Consider the following 23,490-nt stretch of genomic DNA (forward strand, 5'->3'; position numbering starts at 1 on the left):
CCGAGAATGACCCGTCAGAGAGGTAAGAGGAGAACCAGGAGAGGACGGAGTCCGTGAAGCCAAGGTGAGATAAGGTATGGAGGAGGAGGGGATGGTCGACAGTGTCAAAGGCAGCAGAGAGGTCAAGGAGGATCAGAATGGAGTAGGAGCCATTGGATTTGGCAAGAAGGAGGTCATGGGTGACCTTAGAGAGAGCAGTCTCGGTAGAGTGGAGGGGACGGAAGCCAGATTGGAGGGGGTCTAGGAGAGAATGGGAGTTTCCCAGGCCCCGGCTCTTTCCAGTAGGCCACACTGCGTGAGTGGTAGTGGCATCAGGAGAGAAAATCCTCAATTTTTACTCTTCCAAATAGGAGCCCTCTCTTGCCATGAAAAGTAGGGATTCTGTGAAACTGTATAAAACCTTTTTGGGAATAATAAATCCCTCAAATTGCCCAAAGGTGTATATATAATAAGCTGAAGCACAGCCTTGTTTTAGGAGCAGATAATACATGTCAGATAGTGATGAGAGAGAGGTCTTCACAGATGATTTAAATAATGTGTGAATCCACTTGCATTCTTTGCACCTTTTTGAAGTGCTAAAATAGAGGTGGGAAGTGATGGGAAATTGGTAAAGGCTGTTGAGTTGTGAGTGTTGCTATGGAATTCATTTCTGGTTTAGCCAAAGGGATCTGTAGAACAGCAACGCTGAGGGCAGTTTTTGAGAGGCAAGTTTTGGAGGAATGACTGTAGATTAGAGGGAGGCCAGCAGTGTATAGAAATGCAATGATACTGTATTACTGTATCATGACTCCAATTAGAGAATGATTTGGTGTTAAAATGAAATTCTTTCTCTTCAAAAGTTCCCAGTGCTTCCCTTATACTCCTATTTTCATTTTCAAATTATCCCTCTTTCCCTGACCCACTATTGCTTCTCTCTCCAACCTCAATGGGGTTTTTTCCAACTGATTCTCCATCTCCAAACAATCCATCAAGCTTATTTCCAGCATGGCCTAATGAATAGCGCACGGGCCCGGGAGTCAGAAGGACCTGGGTTTTCATTCCGGCTCCACCACTTGGCTGCTATATGACCTTGGGCAAGTCTCTATGTCTCAGTTATCTCATCTGTAAAAGGGGGATTAAAACTGTGAGCCCCATGTAGGACATGGATTGTGTACTATCACCATGCCTGGCACATAGTAAGCACAATTATTATTATTATTGTCATTATTACAACAATTATTATTATTGTTATCATCATTATCATTATTATTACTGGGTGTATTTTACAGATGTGGAAACTGAGGCCCGGAGAAGCTAAGTGACTTGCCCAAGGCCACACAGGAGCCAGGTGGTGGAGTTGGAATTAGAACTCAAGTCCTCTGGCTCCCAGGCCTGTGCTCTTTCCATTAAGTCACACTGCTTCTCTGTGAGAACTGGTTTTGTTTCTGGGAGTCTTATGCTTTCAGTAGGTTTGGCTTTTCCCCTGTGTTAAAAACTTTGGCTGGCAGGCAACATAATGTGATAACATCATTTGGACGCCATTTTGGCAGATGTCCTCCAAATCCTCCTGAACCTAGGAGCTTTCCTCCAGGGAATCCTGATGTCCCAACTTGATTCTATTTATTGCTATTGTTTTTGTCTGTCTGTCTCCCCTGATTAGACTGTAAGCCCATCAGTGGGCAAGGACTGTCTCTATCCGTTGCCGATTTGTACATTCCAAGTGCTTAGTACAGTGCTCTGCACATAGTAAGCAGTCAATAAATACTATTGAATGAATGAACTCCAACCACCAACCGACTGCTCCAGAGCCGTTTCATTCCCCTCCCAGGTCCTTTAACCCTACTACCACTTCTGGGTCATGGAACTCAACATTAGAAGCCGTAGTGGAGGGGACTTTAGTTTGAAAACACAAATGCCAGACAAAAAGTTGTGCAGTACAGATTGCAGTTGTGCAATCCTTACCAGAAAGGGGACGGCGCAGCTGAAAGCCAGCGTGTCCGGTTTGAAACTGGGAGACTGTTCATGCGTGAAGACCAGTGAAAATGTTCGTTCATGGTCACTATTCAGACTTTGCTTCCTGTTTCCTCTAAGGCCTCAGCATTTCTCATAGATTAGTAACTGTCTCTTTCTAATGCCTTAGCATAAGTGGAAATCTCAGAAGAGATAAGATATTGGCAGAGGCTTCCATTTCACTTGACTGTTTTGTTTTCCCCCCAGACTATCTTGCTATTTGTTAATGAAGACATTGATCTGCTGTACCCATTGTTCTCTGCCTCCACTGTTCAAATCAATCTGCTTATCCTCTGTTAAGTCATTGCATTATGCTAATGAGTAGGTTAATTCCCAATTCCCCCCATTCAGTAATCTTTGTTGTCCAACACATTATCTCTTTTCTTCTTATAGCACTGCAGTGATAACACTCATCCCTGCCAGTCAGATATGAATATTGAAGGGGCTTGGAAGAGAGGCTACACCGGAAAAAACATTGTGGTCACTATCCTGGATGATGGCATTGAACGGACCCACCCGGATCTGATGCAAAATTACGTGAGTTTTTATTGTGTTGTGTTCAGACCACGCAGGGGAACTGTGCTGTGATTCTCCTAAAGAGATAAAGGAAGAAAACGAAAGACAGAGGGACTATCCAGTCCATGAACAAGCTGGTGCAGAAAAATATGCAGAACAATTTCCCTTCATTCATTCCATCGTATATACTGAGCGCTTACGACGTGCAGAGCCCTGTACTACACGCTTGGGAGAGTGCAATCTAACAGGACACAGACAAATTCCCTGCCCCCAATGAGGAGGCAGCAATATAAAAATCCTATCTTTGTCCTTTTTACTCTGTCCTCATCAAAGTGGTTTAGTAATAATACATCCTCACCTCCCCATCACCACCCCAGATTTATTTTTAGAGACAATATTATTCTACCTTGATTGTTCTAGTGTCGACACACCCATCTTCCTTACTTTCATGAGCATTTTGGAAAATTAATTTACCTATACAATTATCTTCTGAAATTTCATCCATCCCCCAGCTTTCCTAAATTACTTTGTAAACTTGCTTCCCGTCTTGTTATTTGGATCCCTGACTTTGTGTACATCCTGTGTTGAATTCTGACACATTGGATTTGGGGGGATTGTTTCTATTTCTTCTCTGGCCTTAACATTCATGAGACTTAAAACAAATGAACCAGAAGTAATCTGAGGAATTGCACAGTGAACTGTACCTCTCTCAGTTGATCAATACATTTATACATTTAAAATAGAGTTGGTTATTTTGATTGCACAAATAAGGTGCCGCAGTTTTACCCAACTGGAAAGATCTAATTCTTACTTAAAAACACCTGTTAGACATCAATTCAGGAAGTAATTTTCCAGATACTACTTGTGATTTCAAAATAATCGAACAAAGCAACTACTCAGCGAGACGTTTAGGAGGCGTACCCAAAACTCATAGCCTCTTGGATAGAGTCACAAAGCTGGGTGCCATAGGAAGGGACCACACTCCCCTTCCCCCACTCTCCCTCCCCCCACTTTTCCCTTAAGCAAAATTCCCCATTCTCTATTCATTCTGCAGCAGATAACTGGCATTACTAGTGGGCTGCCTGTGCTGGGCAGTTGTTAATCTGGGATCATTTGAGATGGTGGTGGTAATGAAGGTGGAACTGTGAAGCGATTAATAAAACTGACTTGCTATGACAATACACCACAAGCTCTCACAACAATTAACAGCTGCCCTACAGGCTTAGCAGTTATTTGTTCTACAAATTGCTGTGTGCAGAGCACTGTGCTAAGAGCTTGGGAGAGTACAGTACAACAATAAACAGACACATTTCCTGCCCACAACAAGCTGATGATAATGAGACTTGACCACAGACATCCAAGGACAGAAAGGGAGCGACACTGGAAAAAACATATTGAATATAGCTAGTCATCCAGTACTGATAAAAGGTGAACAAATAGTACTTTCATTACGTAAAGGAATTTGCACATTTCTTTGGAACTGGGGTAATTGCATCTTGTGAGGAAGAGAGTGCGTGGTGATAGCAATAGCAGAGAATGGGCAGCATTCTGAGGAGCAGCACGGCTAGGTGGAAAGAGCATGGGCCTGAGAGTTAGAAGACCTGGGTTCTAATCATGGCTCTGCCTATTTCTTCCTCTGTGACCTTGGGCAAGTCACTCAACTGCTCTGCATTTCAGTTACATCATCTGTAAAATGGGATTTATGACCTTGAGCCCCATGTGGTACAGGGGGCTAACCTGCGTCTAACCTGGCTAGCTTCTATGTACCCCAGCTCTTAGAACAGTGCTTGACGTGTAGTAAGCACTTAATAAATTCCTTAAAATAGGGCAGGTTGAAGGGAAGTCGGTGGATGAGTCAGGAAAGATTGTATAGAGGCTGTGGGATTTCAAGAATGTTTTGAATGATGAAAAGGAGAATGCTTGGCAAGATGGGAGAATAGTAGGAGTAGTAATATGAGTATTTGCTAAGCACTTACTCTGTGCAGAGCACTTTAGGGAAGCAGCATGGTGGAGTGGATAGAGCACTGACCTGGGAGTCAGAAGGTCGTGGGTTCTAATTCCGGCTCTGCTACTTGTCTGCTGTGTGACCTTGGGCAAGTCACTTCACTTCTCTATGCCTCAGTTACTTCATCTGTAAAATGGGGACTGGGACTGTGAGCCCCATGTGGGACTGTGCACGGGATGAAGACTCAGATCGTTCTGACCCAAGGACAGAAAAGGTACTGTGTCCAACCCAATTTGCTCGTATCCACTCCAGTGCTTAGTACAATGCCTGGCACATAGTTAGTGCTTAACAAATACTATAATTATTGAAAAGCAGCATGTGATAGTAGATAGAAGGATAGAACACGGGCCTGGGAATCGGAAGGTCATAGGTTCTATTCCCGGCTCTGCCACTTGTCTGTTGTGTGGCCTTTGGCAAGTCACTTCACTTCTTTGGACTTCAGTTACCTCATCTGTAAAATGGGGATTGAGATTGTGAGCCCCACGTGGTTGTCAGGGACTGTGTACACCCGATTTGCTTTTATCTACTCCAGCACTTAGTACAGTGCCTGGTACGTAGTGAGCGCTTAATACCATATTTTTTTTTCTAGAAAAGTAAACAAGTGGGAATAAGAAATGGACCCCATCCCTAAATGAATAAAGAATGAATAAAGACTGAGGAGAGGACTTGAGGCGGACACTTTGAGAGCAATGAAACAATAAAACATTAAAACAGCATAGGGAACACAGACAAATACACAGTACACACACAAAAAAAAGGTCAGTAGGGAACTGTGGCTAGAGGAGCAGAATTTCAGGCTCTTCGTGATTCAGAGTCTCCATTGTACCTGAAGCCACAAATGGCTACCATGGCCACTAGCCTCCCTGAACTTTTAAGGAGCCCTCTTGCTGCAAGTGCTGTTCTATTTCCCCATGAGGTTGTGGAAAGCAGGATGGGAGGGGGTCTCCTCAATGGGGCGGATGATGCACAGAGCAAGCCAGGGGCAGGCAGAGAGTTCCTCAGCCTTGGTGAGTGGGAGCCGAGGGTGCGCAGGGAGGTGAGGCTGCAGTTACCAAATGTTTTCCTCATAATTGCAGAAAGAGTATTTTGGGGGAGGGGTCGGAGAGGGAAGGGGGTCAAATGGCACAGGGATTAGGTGGGAACTCGATGTTTAGAGTAGGAGGGCAGTGAGCAGTTTAGCCAAGAATGAGCAGAAGACTCAGACCATTCTGACCCAAGGACAGAAAAGGTATTTAAATAAGCCAAGCAGCTTTAATAATGTTGGTAATTGTTAAGCGCTTACTATGTGCCGAGTGCTGTTCTAAGCTCTGGGGTAGACACAGGGGAATCAGGTTGTCCCACGTGGGGCTCACAGTCTTAATCCCCATTTTCCAGATGAGGGAACTGAGGCACCGAGAAGTTAAGTGACTTGCCCACTGTCACACAGCTGACGAGTGGCCGAGCGGGGATTCGAACCCATGACCTCTGACTCCAAAGCCCGGGCTCTTTCCACTGAGCCACGCTTACCATTCAGCAGTTGTTTAGAATGTGCCTTTACGGGGCACCTCCTTCCCTTAGAGGGGGAGAAAAACAATAGTGCCAATAATTATTAAACAAAGAATCTATGCCTAAAACAGTCAGTCATCGCTGAACCACAAGAATGTTAGTTAACCTAATTGCTCACTTGCAGGAACATGTTTAAGAATTCATGAGTCCCTTGAGCAAATGGCTAATTAATGAGATTCCTTTCCTTCTCTCCCCTGTTGGCTACAGGATGCTCAGGCGAGTTTCGATGTGAATGCGAATGATTTCGACCCGATGCCCCGCTATGATGCAAGCAATGAGAACAAGTAAGGTCCACCTGTAGGGGGGCACACATCTGACATGCTCATATTAAGGGAGGTATTTTAATGGGGATAGTCACCGCTCGACTTGGTTTAGTGACTCCGGTCACTTCTTATTGGGCCTACGATGTGTTCCATTTTCTCCTTTTATTAATCAATTCCTGGCTCGTATTGAGAGCTCACCCTGTGCAGAGCACTCAGGAGAGCACAGTACGATAGAATTCGTTGACACGATCCCTGCCCAAAAAGACTCGTTGGCTGGGATGGTAGTTTTTACCTTGTTTCCGTCGTCCCTCCTAGTCTTGTGAAAAATGTGCATCTTTACAGACATAATGGTAACTTGGACAATTTGTATATCCAAGCAGTTTTCCACACCTTAGCCCTGACAAATTTGCTACTGTGTTTGGTGCTAGCAATGAACTAAGAACTAACATCTCACAGATCAGTGGTGAGCGAGGATGAAATGAAGGCTCTTGGTTCCTTTGCTTCCAATCACAGTCATCATTGCCTAATTTAAAATGCAATGAGCGGGGTACACACAGGGAACATATTTTAATTTGCTGTATGAGCTGATGTGGAAATCACTGAAGAAAAATGGGAGATGCTGCAACGCCGTACAAAAGAGCGAGGCACGGCAGGCCAACTTCTAGATTCCGGGCCCATTGACTAGTTGCATGTCACTGAGTTTTATTTGCAATGGGGAAAGAAAAAAAATGAGAACAATATTAACTAAGGATCGGAGACAACAGCTGCATCTGAACAACTCACTTTCCAACTATTCTTGAAAAATAGGCCAATGCCATTAGGTTTTAGACCAGCTTCCATTCTCCAAGGGGCCCGAACTCCTTTGTCTTGGGGCTGTTGGCTATTGAGGACATTCTGGGTGAGGTCAACAGTGGGTAAGGTTTGAAATAACAGAAGCCCGGCTCAGTAAGCAGTCACTACTCCTCTTACTTCTCTCCTCTTACCTCCCATTAGAATATGCATGCCGTCGGGTAACTGTCTGGTTAATCTCTGCCATAATCTGACCCTCTTATGGGGATCACTGGGCTTCTATTAGTTTACTTGGTTAATGCACATAAGTGGTGACCTGAACTGGCCAGAGTTCTGTGTGTCCTAGGCTGTTGACGTCGTAACGTCGTGCCCACTCCAGAATGGGGTCTCACCCGCGACTCCATGCTGAGAAGCAAAGTTGCCGGGCTCTGGGGTGCCTGGGTAGCAAAGGCAGAAACCCCAGGCTGGAGATCTCTCCCAAAGCCGTGGGGACCTGGGGTCTATCCTGTCAAAAGCCGAGCTCCTCATCTTCCCTCCCAAATCATCTCCTTCTAATTGAGAATCAGCAAGGCCTAGTGGATAAAGCATGGGCCTGGGAGTCAGAAGGACCTTGGTTCTAATCCTGGCTCCACCATTTGTCTGCTGAATGACCTTGGTCAAGACACTTCACTTCTCTGGGCCTCAATCCCCTCATCTGTAAAATAGGGATTAAGATTGTGAGCCCCGTGTGGGACATGGACTGTGTCCAACCGGATTAGCTTGTCTCTACCCCAGCACTTAGTACGGTGCCTGGCACATAGTAAGCACTTAACAAATACCATTAAAAAAAAACTGCCCCATCACAATCGACAACACCGTCATCCTCCCTTGTTCCATTTTAATGTTCACATTCAGTCTGTTGCTAAATTCTGTCAGTTTTTCCTCCACCACATTTTCTGGGTCTTTCCCATCTCCTATATCTAAACAGCCAGTCTCATGGTCCAGACGTTCATCTTATCTCACCTAGGCTGCTGTGTCGATTTCCTCCCTGCTCTCCCTGCCTTCAGCCTCTCCCCTTTTCAATCACTGTGTTGCTCAGATCATCTCTCTAAAATGTCATTCTGCACATTTCTCTCCAGGCCTCAAAAACCTTCAGTGATCACCCATTCCTCTCTGCATCAAGTAGAAACTCCTGATTTGGGGTTTTAAAGCATTCCATTAGCTCACTCTCCCTTACCTATCCACTCTGTTTTCCCACCACATCCCAGTTCACACTCTCCCCTCCTCCCAAGATCATCTTCGCGCTGTGCTTCGTTCCATCTTCTCCTGTCTCCAGCCCCTAGATTATACTCTCCCCCTAGCCTGAAACTCCCTCCCCCTTGAAATCCACCAGACCTCAGTCAGCTCTCCCCATCTTCACAGCTCTTCTGAAATCCCACCTCCTCCAGGAAATTTTCCCCGATTAGTCTTTCATTTCCTCAGGTTACATCTTCCCAACCAGCATCCCCACACTTTTTGCACAGCCCCCATTACATTTTTGTATATATCTATTTGGTACTCTGGTACTTTAACACCATTTTGCCCTCTTTCTTAATGATTTTGAATGTCTTGTTAGATTGTGAACTCCTTGTGGGCAATCATGTCTCTTACACCTATTGTGCACTTAGTATGTGCTCTGCCTACAGATGTTCAGTGAGTACTATTGATTGATCAAATGATTGATTGATGGAAACAGTATTCTTGGTCCTGGCTTCAGAGACTGGTCTTTTCAGGATGGGGATTCCTATCAGATTTATGCCACCGTGGTCTTCTAAAGCAGGATGGGGTCCAGAGTTGGTGTTTATTGAACTGTTGAGGAAATGAAATTGGTATGTGTGTTTGTGGGGGGGCAGGGGGATGTTACCAATTTATATCAGTTTAGTGTTTAATGAAAAATGGGCATGTTCCGATATCTACATTCTCTCTAGGAACTCTGCTCTTAAAATATTTTAGAGTGCTAGAAATCAGTTCCCTTCTGCTTACAGTGGGCCCACTTTTATTTAGTTGCCCACCCCTACAAAATACCTGAATAGAAACTTTCACTTTCCACCTTTCATAAAATTCAAAAAAATCCATCATACCAAGAATAGAAGCAGTGTGGCCTAGTGGAAAGAGCAAAGGACTTGGAGTCAGGAGACCTGGGTCCATCACTTGCCTGCAGTGTGACGTTGGACAGGTCACTTAACTTCTCTATGCCTCAGTGTCCTCATCTGTAAACTGCTAAACAGTGAAGATGTCTGTTCTCCCTCCACCTTAGACTGCGAGTCCCATGTGGGTGGGATGGGGACTGATTTGCTTATGTTGTATTCATCAATGGTATTGATTCATTCAATGGTATAACTATTCGCAGAGCACTCTACTAAAGCAATTGGAAAGTTCAATACAATAGAGTCAGTAGACATTTCATTCATTCATTCAGTAGTATTTATTGAGTGCTTACTATGTGCAGAGCACTGTACTGAGCGCTTAAAATGTACAATTCAGCAACAGAGACAATCCCTGCCCAATGACAGGCTCACGGTTTAAATGGGGGACACAGAAAGCAAAGCAAAACAGAACAAAGCAAAAACAAGGCAACATCATCAAGATAAATAGAATCAAGGGGATGTTCCCTGCCCACAAGGCATTTACCGTCTAGAGGACTGTATTTTCTAGAGTACCTGTACCTAGAGGATCGGATCTGCCCCGGCACTTAGTACTGAAGCAGCGTGGCTCAGTGGAAAGAGCACGGGCTGGGGAGTCAGGGATCATGGGTTCACATCCCAGCTCTGCCGCTTGTCAGCTGTGTGACTTTGGGCAAGTCACTTCACTTCTCTGTGCCTCAGTTCCCTCATCTGTAAAATGGGCATTAAGACTGTGAGCCCTGCGTGGGACAACCTGATCACCTTATATCCTCCCCAGCTCTTAGAACAGTGCTTTGCACATAGTAAGCGCTTAACAAATGCCATCATTATTATTATTATTACTGTGCTTGCCACATAGTAAGTCCTTAACCAATACCACAATCATTATTCATTCATTCATTCAATAGTATTTATTGAGCGCTTACTATGTGCAGAGCACTGTACTAAGTGCTTGGAATGAACAAGTCGGCAACAGATAGAGACAGTCCCTGCCGTTTGACGGGCTTACAGTCTAATCGGGGGAGACGGACAGACGAGAACAATGGCAATAAATAGAGTCAAGGGGAAGAACATCTCGTAAAAACAATGGCGACTAAATAGAATCAAGGCGATGTACATTTCATTAACAAAATAAATAGGGTAATGAAAATATATACAGTTGAGCGGACGAGTACAGTGCTGAGGGGATGGGAAGGGAGAGGGGGAGGAGCAGAGGGAAATGGGGGGAAAAGAGGGTTAAACTGTGGAGAGGTGAAGGGGGGGTGGTAGAGGGAGTAGAGGGAGAAGAGGAGCTCAGTCTGGGAAGGCCTCTTGGAGGAGGTGAGTTTTAAGTAGGGTTTTGAAGAGGGGAAGAGAATCAGTTTGGTGGAGGTGAGGAGGGAGGGCGTTCCAGGACCGCGGGAGGAAGTGGCCCGGGGGTCAACGGCGGGATAGGCAAGACCGAGGGACGGTGAGGAGGTGGGCGGCAGATTATTAGTCTCTTTGCCTCAGTTTCCTCCTCTAAGTGGGGACTAAATACCTGTGCTGCCTCCCCTTTAGAGGAGGAGCCCCATGTGGGATAAGGACTATGGTGATTGTATTATATGTAACCCAGTACTTAGAACAGTGCTTGGCACATAGATGTGACTTAGATACCATTATTATCAGTATTTTAAAGAATAGTTTAGGAAGTAGAGTTTAATATCCGAATATTTCCAGTCTCTGAAGATCAAAGCATTGAGGTCTGTTAGGAAGAGCACCCAGATTTATCAGATTTATCATGAAGGCACCTAAAGACTGCACCTAATATTGAAGAGAGCCGGGGAGTTGTGTAGAAAGGATCCAAAGCCAGTGTTAAATGATGGTATTTGTTAAGTGCTTACTATGTGCCAGGCACTATACTAAGCACTGGGGCAGATACAAGGAAGTGGCAGGGCTCCTTTTCGTCAAGGAGGCAGTCTATTTGTAGCTGTTTACAGGTTATATTCATTTGCAAAACACAGGCCTTCTGTAGGATTAGGGCTTCTCTGCGGTGCAGAGCCGGTGTTGGGGGGGGGGGGCATGAGGGGGGGGCATGGGCGAGTTCCTTCACTCTTACATAATTGTACTGAATTCATGATTGTATTGACTGACTCACTGTTATTCTTTATAGAGTATAAAGGGCTCCGGGGTTGCCTTTATCTCCATATTCTGCTTACCTTTAGGTTTTCCTCTCAGGTACAAGCATACTTTTCCTAATCCCCTCATCCCAAACACACCCTGAACCGGCATCTCCTCCAGGTCACACCCAATATTAGCATCATCTCATTGACCTCTTTGAAGGTGTTAACCCTTCCCACCCTTACATTTGGCCCAAAGGATTAAGAGAGTTTTCTGAGTGGTTGGGCATAAAGAGGTGACCCTTCTCCATCAGAGTTTGAGATCACTTAGAGGCCATTCCTGCTGTTGTCCCAAATATTCAAATGCCATATCAAGGGTGTTTAACTCCAGTCTAGAACTCTGGGTTCTCTTCACACTGTCTCCCCATCTCTCCCCCTCCCAGTCTTCTACTATTCCTAAGCAATCACTTTCTCTTCCTGCAGAGCTGGGATTTTCCTTAGGTAAATTTTAAAATTAGCATTATTGCCCCCTAGTCTGGACAATCGACAAATCTAGACCATAAATTCCTCTAGACCGTAAGCTTGAGGTGGGCAGGGAATGTGTCTGTTTAGTGTTGTATTCTCCCAAGCTCTTAGTACAGTGCTCTGCACACAGTAAGCACTCAATAAATATGATTGAATGACTATTGGGGATGGTGGGAATGTAATCACCCCCACCCAAAAACCCTGGGAAGTAGGGAGAGGCCAGTATTATTACCTAGCTTCAATTACCTAGCTAGTATTACCAGAGCTTCAAGGCTCTACGTCCCCTTGCCCCTTCCTACCTCTCTTCCCTTCTCTCTTTCTACTGCCCACCCCGCACGCTCCGCTCCTCTGCTGCCCACCTCCTCACCGTCCCTCGGTCTCGCCTATCCCGCCGTCGACCCCTGGGCCACGTCTTCCCGCGGTCCTGGAACGCCCTCCCTCCTCACCTCCGCCAAACTGATTCTCTTCCCCTCTTCAAAACCCTACTTAAAACTCACCTCCTCCGAGAGGCCTTCCCAGACTGAGCTCCTCTTCTCCCTCTACTCCCTCTACCGCCCCCCCTTCACCTCTCCGCAGCTTAACCCTCTTTTCCCCCCATTTCCCTCTGCTCCTCCCCTTCTCCCTTCCCATCCCCTCAGCACTGTACTCGTCTGCTCAACTGTATATATTTTCATTACCCTATGTATTTTGTTAATGAAATGTACATTGCCTTGATTCTATTTAGTTGCCATTGTTTTTACGAGATGTTCTTCCCCTTGACTCTATTTATTGCCATTGTTCTTGTCTGTCCGTCTTTCCCGATTAGACTGTAAGCCCGTCAAACGGCAGGGACTGTCTCTATCTGTTGCCGACTTGTTCATTCCAAGCGCTTAGTACAGTGCTCTGCACATAGTAAGCGCTCAATAAATACTATTGAATGAATTGAATTGAATTGAATGAATTACCTGCATCGACAGCTAGGGAAACTGAGGCACAGAGAGGTAAAATGACTTGTACAAGGGATCACAGCAGGCCAGTGGCAGAGTTGGAGCTGGAAGCCAGGTTGTCTCTCTTCCAAAACTGTGCCCCTACCAAGAGACCAGTCTGTTGCTAGCACTCGTTACCAGTCAGTCACTCAATCAGTCAGTGGTATTTATTGAGCACTTACTGTGTGCAGAGCTCTGTGCAAAGCATTTGGGAGAGTACAATATAATAGAGTTGGTCCACAGGCTCCCTGCCCTCAAGGAGTTTACAGTCTAGGCAAGTAAAATCCTCTCAAGGACCAATCGTTTTCCCCTAGAAACCACTGACTCTTAAAGGAAGTGGGGTCAGGTGACTACCAAACTTGGATCCAGTTTCCTCTCCTCCAAGATTCACAGGCAGTATTTCTTTACCTACTACCTACCAATCTTTCCCCCACCACATACATTCTGAAAGGAATTCCAGGGCGATTTTCTTTCCCTTCAGCTTACTCTCCTTTATTCTAACTGTTTCCTAATCTATGTCATTCTAGCTATACAGCCCAGTTCTGCGAGCTCCCACATAAACCAATGTTCTCAACCTCATTCTGGGAAACACTTGGGAAAAAACAGCGGGACAGGAGAGAGGAGAGTTGATTTCTCTTTTGACGTGTGTAACCTCTCGGTGCCTCAGTTTCATGCTGTTCCAGGGGGACCTGCCACCTTCCTTTCAGGAATTTGGATTGGGTAATGAGATCTTTGATAAAATACTTTAAGTTCACTGAAACCAGTTCAACTCTTGTCTTAAACTAAACCTGTGGGAACCCAAATTGGCTTTGTTAATTTAAAGGTGGCTAAATTTAAATTACCTCTGTCAGGAAAAGGCTCCTAGACTGTAGCTCCAGTCAGATAGATAATAGTCGGCAGCAGTTCTGAGAGTCTGTCAATCTGGTTTCCAGTCCCAACTCTGAACTACTGTGATACCTTGTAAGAACAGTGCTTGGCACATGGTAAGCACTTAACAAATGCCATCATTATTATTATTATTATTCAAAGTAACTTCATTTAAGTAAGTGACTTCGTTTAGCCTCTCTCTGCCTCTGTTTCCCTAGCTGTAAATATGGGTAATAATTCCTGCCTCTCTACCTCCCAGAGATGTTGAGGGCAAAAGGAGATGTGATAGGAAAGTGCTTTGGAAAAATAATAATTCAATACAAAATCAGGGCATAATCGTTATTGGTTCACTCTGGGTTTTGCTTCTGATAATAATAATAATAATAATGATCAGTACATTTATTAAGCACTCATGTGCCAAGCACTCTACTAAACCCTTGGGTAGGTACCAATCCTTCAGACTCCTCCCCCTTCGCTCATCATCATCATTATAATCAATGGTATTTATTGAGTGTTTACTGTGTACAGAGCACTGTACTAAGCACTTGGGAGAGTACAATACAACAGAGTTGGTAGAGTAGGCCAGGGTAAGAGCTGGTACTTGAACCTGCGTCTTCTGACATAGAGTCCCATGCTCTTTCTACTAGGCTACACTGCCTTCCTGATTGTGGGAGGAGGCAGTGCAACTAGAAATTCACTGTAAATGATACTTAAGCAGGAAAATGGATTAACATTTTTGTTCACATATTTGTGGTTTTTGTTAAGCACTTACTTCGTGCCAATCACTTTACTAAATTCTGTGTTTGATATAAGATAATCACCTTGGACATAGTCCTTTTGCCACATGGAGCTTACAGTCTAAGAAGGAGGAAGAGGAGGTATTTCATCCCTATATTGCAGCTGAGGAAATTGAGACATGAGGGTCACAAAGCTGGGATTAGAACCAAGGGCCTCTGATTCCCAGCCTCATCCTCTTTCCACTAGGCCTTGCTGCTTCTCTGAAAACTTTCTGTTTTATCTGAATTTGTGAAGGCGTTTATTCCTAAATTCTATAGGGGTTTTAAGAACCCTCAATTTTTTGAGAACACTTTTAGTAGTTATGCTTGCTAAAGTGGGTGTAGACCATACAAAGGGGTGGTACTATTGAAGCTACAGAACTTTCATCTCATTCAGCAGCTGCCCAGACTGAATCCTGAGGATCTGCACTCTTAGAGAGAGTGAATACTCACTGCCGATAGTAATTTCTCCCCACTTCCTAGTGGCTTGAGCGGTCAGCTGACCTAAAGGGCACCAGACATCTCATCCTTTTAACACATGTCCTTGGAGAGAGACTCTTGGAGCTGATGTATGAAATAATTTGTATTAGGATGCCTGGTTCATTCAATAGTATTTATTGAGCGCTTACTATGTGCAGAGCACTGTACTAAGCGCTTGGGATGAACAAGTCGGCAACAGATAGAGACAGTCCCTGCCGTTTGACGGGCTTACAGTCTAATCGGGGGAGACGGACAGACAAGAACAATGGCACTAAACAGCGTCAAGGGGAAGAACATCTCGTAAAAACAATGGCAACTAAATAGAATCAAGGCAATGTACAATTCATTAACAAAATAAATAGGGTAACGAAAATATATATAGTTGAGCGGACGGGTACAGTGCTGTGGGGATGGGAAGGGAGAGGTGGAGGAGCAGAGGGAAAAGGGGAAAATGAGGCTTTAGCTGCGGAGAGGTAAAGGGGGGATGGCAGAGGGAGTAGAGGGGGAAGAGGAGCTGTCATCTAGATGTCAGTGGGGAAAAGGTTATCTGTACTACTTCATGATGTATCTCAAGAAAAATACAATTTTACATGTTAGAACTTGAAACAGCATGTTACATTCAAGTCCCTCAACATTTGCTTTTCACTTTATCATGGGCTCTTTGAAAATGTTACAGCTTGGAGAGGAAAGGCAATCCACAGAGCTGGGAGTGCATCATTTCAGTGTATCACTAACTGACTTTGTAGAATGCCGTGAGGAAGGGACCTTCAGTAAGTCGCTTTAAAATCTTTGAGCCACACCCTACCCCCCACCCCCTCCAGTCATCCAAGCGGAGTGGTTGAAGGAGATAGAAAATTGGAGAATGCAGAGTGGTGACCTGGAACAGGAGCAGTGGAAGGAGAGAGAGGGTATAGGCAATCAATAGCCGTGCTGTTGGTCCAGAAGATAGTCAATCAATCAGCATTATTTATTGAGCACTGATCATCTGCAGAGCACTGAAATAAGCCCTTAGGAGAGTTGATTGACACAACTCCTGCCCACAGGTAGCTTACAGTCAAGTGGGGAAAGACAGACAATAAAATAAACTACAGCTAGGGGAAGCCAGAGAATATAAGGATAAGCAGAGAAATGCTCTGGGGTTGAGTGGGGGTGAATATCAAAGTGCTAAGGGGTATGAACACAGGTGCGTAGGTGACGCAGGACGGAGGGAGAATAGGGTGGTGAGATGAGAGGTTAGTCAGGGAAGGCTTCCTGGAGGAGATACAATTTTAGTAGGGCTTTGTACTTGGGGAGAATGGTAGTCTGTCAGATCTGAAGGGGGAGAGAGTTCCAGGTAGAAAGGAGGGCATGAGCAAGGGGTCGTTGGCAAGCGACAAGATTGAGGTACAGTAAGTAGGCTGGTGTTAGAGAAGTGAAGTGTGCAGGCTGGGTTGTAGTTGGGGAGGAGCAAGGGTAAGTAGGAGGGAGAAAACTTTTTGAATGTTTTAAAGCCAGTGGTGAGGAGTTTGTGCTTGATGCAGAGATGGATGGGCAACCATTGGAGGATTTTTAAGGGGCAGGGAGATGTGCACAGAACAATCTTTTAGAAAAATTAACTGGGCAGAAGAGTGAATTATGAATTTGAGAAGGGAGACGCCAGAGGTAGGGAAGTCAATGTGCAGGCTGATGCAGTAGTCAAAGCAGGATATGACAAGTGCTTGGACCACAGTGATAGCAGTTTGGATGGAGAGGAAGGTGTGGGGTCTAGAAATGTTGTGAAGGTAGAACCAAAAGGATGTGATGAAGCAGAGAAACAGCGTGGCTTAGTGGAAAGAGCACCGGCTTGGGAGTCGGAGGTCATGGGTTCTACTCCCGGCTCCGCCGCTTGTCTGCTGTGTGACCTTGGGCAAGGCACTTAACTTCCCTGTGCCTCAGTTACCTTTTCATTCATTCATTCAATAGTATTTATTGAGCGCTTACTATGTGCAGAGCACTGTACTAAGCGCTTGGGATGAACAAGTCGGCAACAGATAGAGACAGTCCCTGCCGTTTGACGGGCTTACAGTCTAATCGGGGGAGACGGACAGACAAGAACAATGGCACTAAACAGCGTCAAGGGGAAGAACATCTCATAAAAACAACGGCAACTAAATAGAATCAAGGCGATGTACAATTCATTAACAAAATAAATAGGGTAACGAAAATATATACAGTTGAGCGGACGGGTACAGTGCTGTGGGGATGGGAAGGGAGAGGTGGAGGAGCAGAGGGAAAAGGGGAAAATGAGGCTTTAGCTGCGGAGAGGTAAAGGGGGGATGGCAGAGGGAGTAGAGGGGGAAGAGGAGCTCAGTCTGGGAAGGCCTCTTGGAGGAGGTGATTTTTAAGTAGGGTTTTGAAGAGGGAAAGAGAATCAGTTTGGTGGAGGTGAGGAGGGAGGACGTTCCAGGACCGCGGGAGGACGTGACCCAGGGGTCGACGGCGGGATAGGCGAGACCGAGGGACGGCGAGGAGGTGGGCGGCAGAGGAGCGGAGCGTGCGGGGTGGGCGGTAGAAAGAGAGAAGGGAGGAGAGGTAGGAAGGGGCAAGGTGATGGAGAGCCTTGAAGCCTAGAGTGAGGAGTTTTTGTTTGGAGCGGAGGTCGATAGGCAACCACTGGAGTTGTTTAAGAAGGGGAGTGACATGCCCAGATCGTTTCTGCAGGAAGATGAGCCGGATGGGGATGAAGACTGTGAGCCCTATGAGGGACAACCTGATTGCCTTGTATCTACCCCAGCGCTTAGAACAGTGCTTGGCACGTAGTAAGCGCTTAACAAATACCACAATTATTATTATTATTATTCATTATTGATGACTGACCGAATATCTGGGTTGAATGAGAGAGATGAACTGAGGATAATGCCAAGGTTATGGGCTTGTGAGACAGGGAGGATGGTGATGTTATCTACAGTGATGGGAAAGTTGGGACAAGGAGAGCGTTTGGGTGAGAAGACGAGTTCTGTTTCAGACAAGTTAAGTTTGACATGTTGGCAGGACATCCAAGTAGAGATGTCCCAGAGGCAAGAGGAAATGCAAAACTGCAGAGAAGGAGAGGTCGGGTAGGAGAAGATCAGCACTAGAGAAGTAGATTTGGGAATCATCTGTTTAGAGATGGTAATTGAAGCCATGAGAGTACATGAGTTTTCCAAGGAAGTGCCATAGATGGAGAATAGAAGGGGACCCAGAACCTGAGTCTTGAGGGACCCCTGCAGTTATTGGATGGGAGGCAGAGGAGGAGCCTGTGAAAGAGACCAAGAAGGAGCAGCCAGAGAGATAGGAGGAGAACCCAGAGAAGGCTGGTTGAGTGATGTTTCCGGGAGAAGGGGGTGATCTACAGTTTCAAAGGCAGCTGAGAGATCTAGGAGGATTAGGATGGAGTAGAGGCAAGAAGGAGGTCATTGGTAACCTCAGAGAGGGCAGTTTCCATGGAATGGAGGGGGTGGAAGCCAGATTGCAGGAGTTTAAGGACAGAGTTGGAGAGGAAGAGGAGACAGCGGGCATAAACAGCTATTTTGAGGAGTTTGGAAAGGAATTGTGAGGTGGGCAATGGCTATACAGGAGGGTGCCATGGGATAAAAGAAAGGGGGTTTTTTTAGGATAGGGGATACATGGGCATGCTTGAAAGCAATGAGGAAGGATCCCTTGGTCAAGGATTCCTTGAGTGGTGAAAAATAGTGGGGTAGAGAAGGAGAAAAGAAGAGGACAAGTGTCTTAATAAGGTGTCAAAAGATAGGGTCGGAAGCACAGGTGGAAGGGGTAGATTTCCATAGGAGGCAGGAGATCTTTAGAGAAATGGCAGAGGAGCAGGAGAAAATCAATGAAGAGGTAAGGAAGGATGGGACTGGAGAGCTGCAGGGGAGAATTTAGGGAGTTCTCCCGCCTGATGGTTCCAATTTTGTTGAAGAACTAGCTGGCAAAGTCATCAGGGCAAAAGGTGGGGAATAGAGCGCTGCTCTGGGACTCTGGAGTCCTAGATTCTAGAGCAGGTTCTGCTCGGAGCTGACTAATGATAGTAATGATAATTATTATATTTGTTAGGCACTAACAGTGTGCCAAGCACTACACTAAGCACTGACAGTCCCTGTCCCACACGGGGCGCACAATCTAAATCAGAGGGAGGTGGATTTCATCTCCATTTTACAGATGAGGTAACTGAGGCCCAGAGAAATTAAGCGACTTGCCCAGGGTCGCACAGCAGACAAGTAACGGAGCCGGGATTAGGACCCAGGTCCTCTGACTCCCAGGCCTGGGCTCTATCCGCTAGGCCAAGTGGCTTAACATGGGCAAACACGGCACGTGCACTTCCCAGTGTGCTGCAGTCTTGCCCACCTATTCGCTCGTTACACTCCATGGTCCAGCAAGGGATGAGAGAATGCAAAAGGTGCTCTGCAAACCATTAAGTACTCTAATTACTCCCTCCTAGCAGGTCCTCAGTCCATAAGGAGCAGGACAAAGGCTCATCAGTTGTATCTGATGGGCAATTCCATCCATCCGACTGGCAGCCAGTGTGTTAAATGGCAGAGCTGTGACTACCCATGAGATTCCATTCACTGTGACCACCCATCTGCGCTCTCTAACATTCACGCAAAAACTCCTTCGGTTAAAATTTATATATTTCTAAAGCCGAATGAGGTGAACAGAAATACAATTTACAATTAAAGGCAGCCTATCTCAAGTTTGGTGCTAGTTGCTGATTGCTACTTCTTATTTGAAAAATAGATGCTTGAGCAAAAGCATCCCGAAAGGCGGCATAAAACTGCTGCTCACATTTAGCTTTGCTCTCCTTTTGCATCAGCCTGCAGAGTTAAACTAACTGCATCGTTCCAGTGGTTTAAAATAGAAAAAGCCTGCTCACATGCAGAACCACCTCCTGCCATTTTATACCCTGACTCCTCTTTCTGAAGACTGAGTTATTGACAACAGTGGCTAGATCTTCCCCTTGTTGGGATTCACCTGATGTGGAAGTCCTAGCTGCTTAAAACGTCACAGTGAAATATTTATTGGCCAGGAGATGATGGGGCCACAGTCATTTGAAGGGAATAAGGGAGAAGAGCAAAACATCTACTTAGTTTTTAAGAGTAAAACCCTCCACTGGGTAAAGACCAGTGAGTCTTAAATCCTCCTGCTTATCTCCAGTTCCAGGATCTTGACAGAAGGAGGGAAGGCATTTTTTTGGTTCTTTTTGCCTACCACCTTTTCCATAGCTGTCTCCTCCTGTCCAACTGAAAACAGTCTTTTTCCATTCACCTCTGCATCAAACAGAGAGTCCTTACTACCAGCTTTAAAGCACTTGATCAGCTCACCCCATCCTACCTCACTTCACTGATCTCCTACTATAGCCCAGCCCACACACTCCGCTCCTCAGGTGTCAGCTTGCTCGCAATGCCCTGATCTAGTCTATCTTGCTGCTGACTTCTTTCCCACATCCTGCCTCTGGCCTGGAACTCCCTCCCTGTCCATATACATCCAACCATCACCCTCCCACCTTCCCCGATTAAGCCCTCTTTTCCCCGACTCCCTCTCCCTTCTGTGTCATCTGTGCACTGGATCTGTGACCCTTGGCCATTCTATATTCACCCTACTCTCAGCTCCACAGCATTTATGTACCTGGCTATAAATGATATATTATAAAGTATTCATCTATATTAATGTCTGTCTCCCCCTCTAGACTGTAAGTGCACTGTGGGCAGGGAATGTGTCTACCAACTCTTGTACTCTCCCAACCTCTTTAATACAGTGGCTCTACACACAGTAAGCACTCAGTAAATGCCATCGATGATGACGATGATGATGATGATCTTTCTTAATAGTGATGGTATTTGTTGAACGCTTACTATGTGCCAAGCACTCTTCTAGGCACTGTTCTCATTAATTCTCATGATTCTCATGATTCTCTTCTCATCATCGTCATCATCATTTTTAATGTTAGGGGTGGAGTTTTGGAAATCAAAGTTCAGATGAGAAGACAGACAGGTCTCGGTGTGTCCCTTGGTTCTTCTGCGGGTTTTGCAAGAAATTATGTGGAGATGGGATTCTGAATGGAGCAAATGCAAATATTGTTTCCCTTCATTAGAAAGAAACTTTATTATACATAAAGTAGAGAGAACCCATACTATTGATCTCAGGTCAAAATCCCATTTTTCCTCCATTTGGAATGTGCTCATGTGGATGAGCCTCACCCTGTCAACAGTTGAAACTTGTACTGTGAAACTTACACTTAGAACCTCAGTGATGTGAAAACCAAATGGACTATTCTGTAGATATGAAATGTGGCTAGTTGATTTTGAAACTGCAGTGTAGAACTTTCAAGTCTTGAAGGGTGCAGTTCTCTCACCTGATTTATTTACTTCTAGCATTCAGATACTCTTGCCAGGCACTGGGGTTAGGGTCTTGAAAACTCCCGTGGTTGGTAAAATTTGGTTGATAAAATCAAAGGCTTTTAGGGTTATGGCTTTGTAGTTTCAGTCACCTTGGGTACTTCCACTTTTTTAAAAAGTACTGCTCACAGTAGGCTTGTTCACTTCAAAATGTCTCCTCACAGGTGTCCTATTTCTGCATGGACTAGACCATTCAGCAACTTATTTTTTTTTCCCTAGGAACTTCACCTTCCTTGTTCTCTTCACAAATTTCTCATTTCTTTTACTACAGAGGCAGTGACTCAGGAAAATGAAATTGGGGGGGCGGGGTGGGGTGGAGGGGAGAGAAAGGAGCTCTGTGACTGATTCTGACCTGCCTGAAGCACAATCCAGAGGGGGCAATGGAGAGGCAACTGAGCATAAGTGCCCTCTGTCATGGGAGCTATGGGAGCGATGGCCCCCTCAGCTATCTCTCTCATCCCAGCTCTCTGACAAGACCTGGGCGTTTCCCATCAAAACTGAAAAGACTGGAGGAGAATGGTGGCTTTCGAGGCTGATAGCTCTTCAGTGCCCCCCTCCCCTCTAAAGTCTCCATCTTCTTTTTGCCCCAGTCTCAAAATGATAAGATGACACCGCTGTAAGTGAGCAGGAGGATGATTTGAAATAGCGGGTGCTGACCCTTACCAAAAATGGGGAGGCAAAATGAAATCCCCAAAATTAAGTGTGTCTATTCACAACTGTAGCTGGTGAGGGAATACCTGCATTTCATAGACAAGTTGGAATTTTCCTTCTCTAAAAGGCCTACATTGTAGTAACTTTGAAAGAGAAACTAGCCGGATTTATTTAGATTCATAACACTCAGAATTCTGTTTCTACTCTTCTTTAGCTGTGAAAATTATCTAAAAATCAAGTTTGGGAGATCTGGCCAAGCATTGTGGTTGGACTGTAATTGAATGAACACCAGGTAGAAATGGACTAACATTCACGGGAGGGGAACCAAAAAATGAAAAACAAGCAGGTCCAACCTTCCAGACATACATTTCTTAATGAAAACTGAATCTCCAGAGGTTCATTTTGATCTAGATAAAGAGTTTTGGGGTTGTTTCTCTTTTTAAAATCCACATTCTTCTGAAGTGAAGCCTCCAGTGTTTTATGGAGCCAGTTCTCAATTATTCAGAGTCTGGTTTTCTCAGTTGTGGAGTTTCTTCTCCTCACCCCCTCAAGCAGTGAAAAAGGGCAAAGTTTGAAGTGTACAAGACAGTCAGTTTTGGTACTTGCTTTTACTTCTGATAAAAGGTTTGAGGAGGAGATGGTTGGAGCTTGGTTAATTGAAGTTGGGGGATTCTCGAGTTTTCTTTCAGTGACCCACACTATCCCTCTGAGCCACGGGTAATCAAGAGTTGGCTCTATCGAAACTGCTTGGTTAAACAATAACAACACCTGGTTTATTTGTTCGTTATTCTGTTCAGCCAGTGGAAGAGAGCTAGTAGGGTCTTTAAAAAATGGTATTTGGCCAGGAATTACATTTATGCTTTTCCCTGCCTCTCACAATCCTTCCTCTCATCCTTTCACTTTCCTGTCATTTTTTATTTTTATGTGTCTGGGTCCAATGCAAGATGTAAGCTCAGCATGTGAAGGCCATTCTTGAATTTTTGTGTTGGGTTAAGTGCCCATTTCCTATAGATTCGGTAATACCATTTTTCTCTTACTTTTCCAAAAAAATCTGGTAAATGGATTTTAAAATCTTAAAGTAGTTTCACCTTATTTCTGATGATCCCTCTGCTAATTCCCCTATTTGTTCTTTTCACAGCTCTGTATTGATCTTCTGATATACCCCTAAAAAAATCCTGTTTTCCCATAAAACATTGATACCCAGACTTTATGATGAAAGCCTCCCCAAACTTCATTTCAGGTCTTAAGAACCTTTGCCCCAATTCTGACAGGAGCCACTGGCCCAGAGTGAGTAACAATAGTCCTCAAGCAAATTGTAAGACACCCCAATTTCATCTAACTTCTGGAGTAGTATCGACTGGTCTTTAAAAAAAAAGGTTTAGTGGGCTGACACGGTTTTGGTACTTTATACAAGTCAGTTTTAAGCATCCAGTCCACCTTGGAAAAGGATGGGCAAAGTCTCATTCCAGCATTTTCTTTTCTTCATACAAACTGCCCTCAGTCTACAA

General features: G+C 45.0%; 1 protein-coding gene across 1 annotated transcript in view; it reads left to right on the forward strand.

Annotated features, from left to right (window-relative positions):
- Positions 1-23,490, forward strand: part of PCSK5 (proprotein convertase subtilisin/kexin type 5) — a 409,642-nt gene that overhangs the window by 99,717 nt on the left and 286,435 nt on the right. Inside the window, 2 exon segments of the mRNA XM_039910756.1 lie at positions 2,383-2,526; positions 6,263-6,339. Coding sequence (XP_039766690.1) covers positions 2,383-2,526; positions 6,263-6,339 — 221 coding nt within the window.

This window comes from Ornithorhynchus anatinus, chromosome X5 (genome assembly GCF_004115215.2).
Source record: "Ornithorhynchus anatinus isolate Pmale09 chromosome X5, mOrnAna1.pri.v4, whole genome shotgun sequence".
Taxonomy (NCBI): Eukaryota; Metazoa; Chordata; class Mammalia; order Monotremata; family Ornithorhynchidae; genus Ornithorhynchus; species Ornithorhynchus anatinus.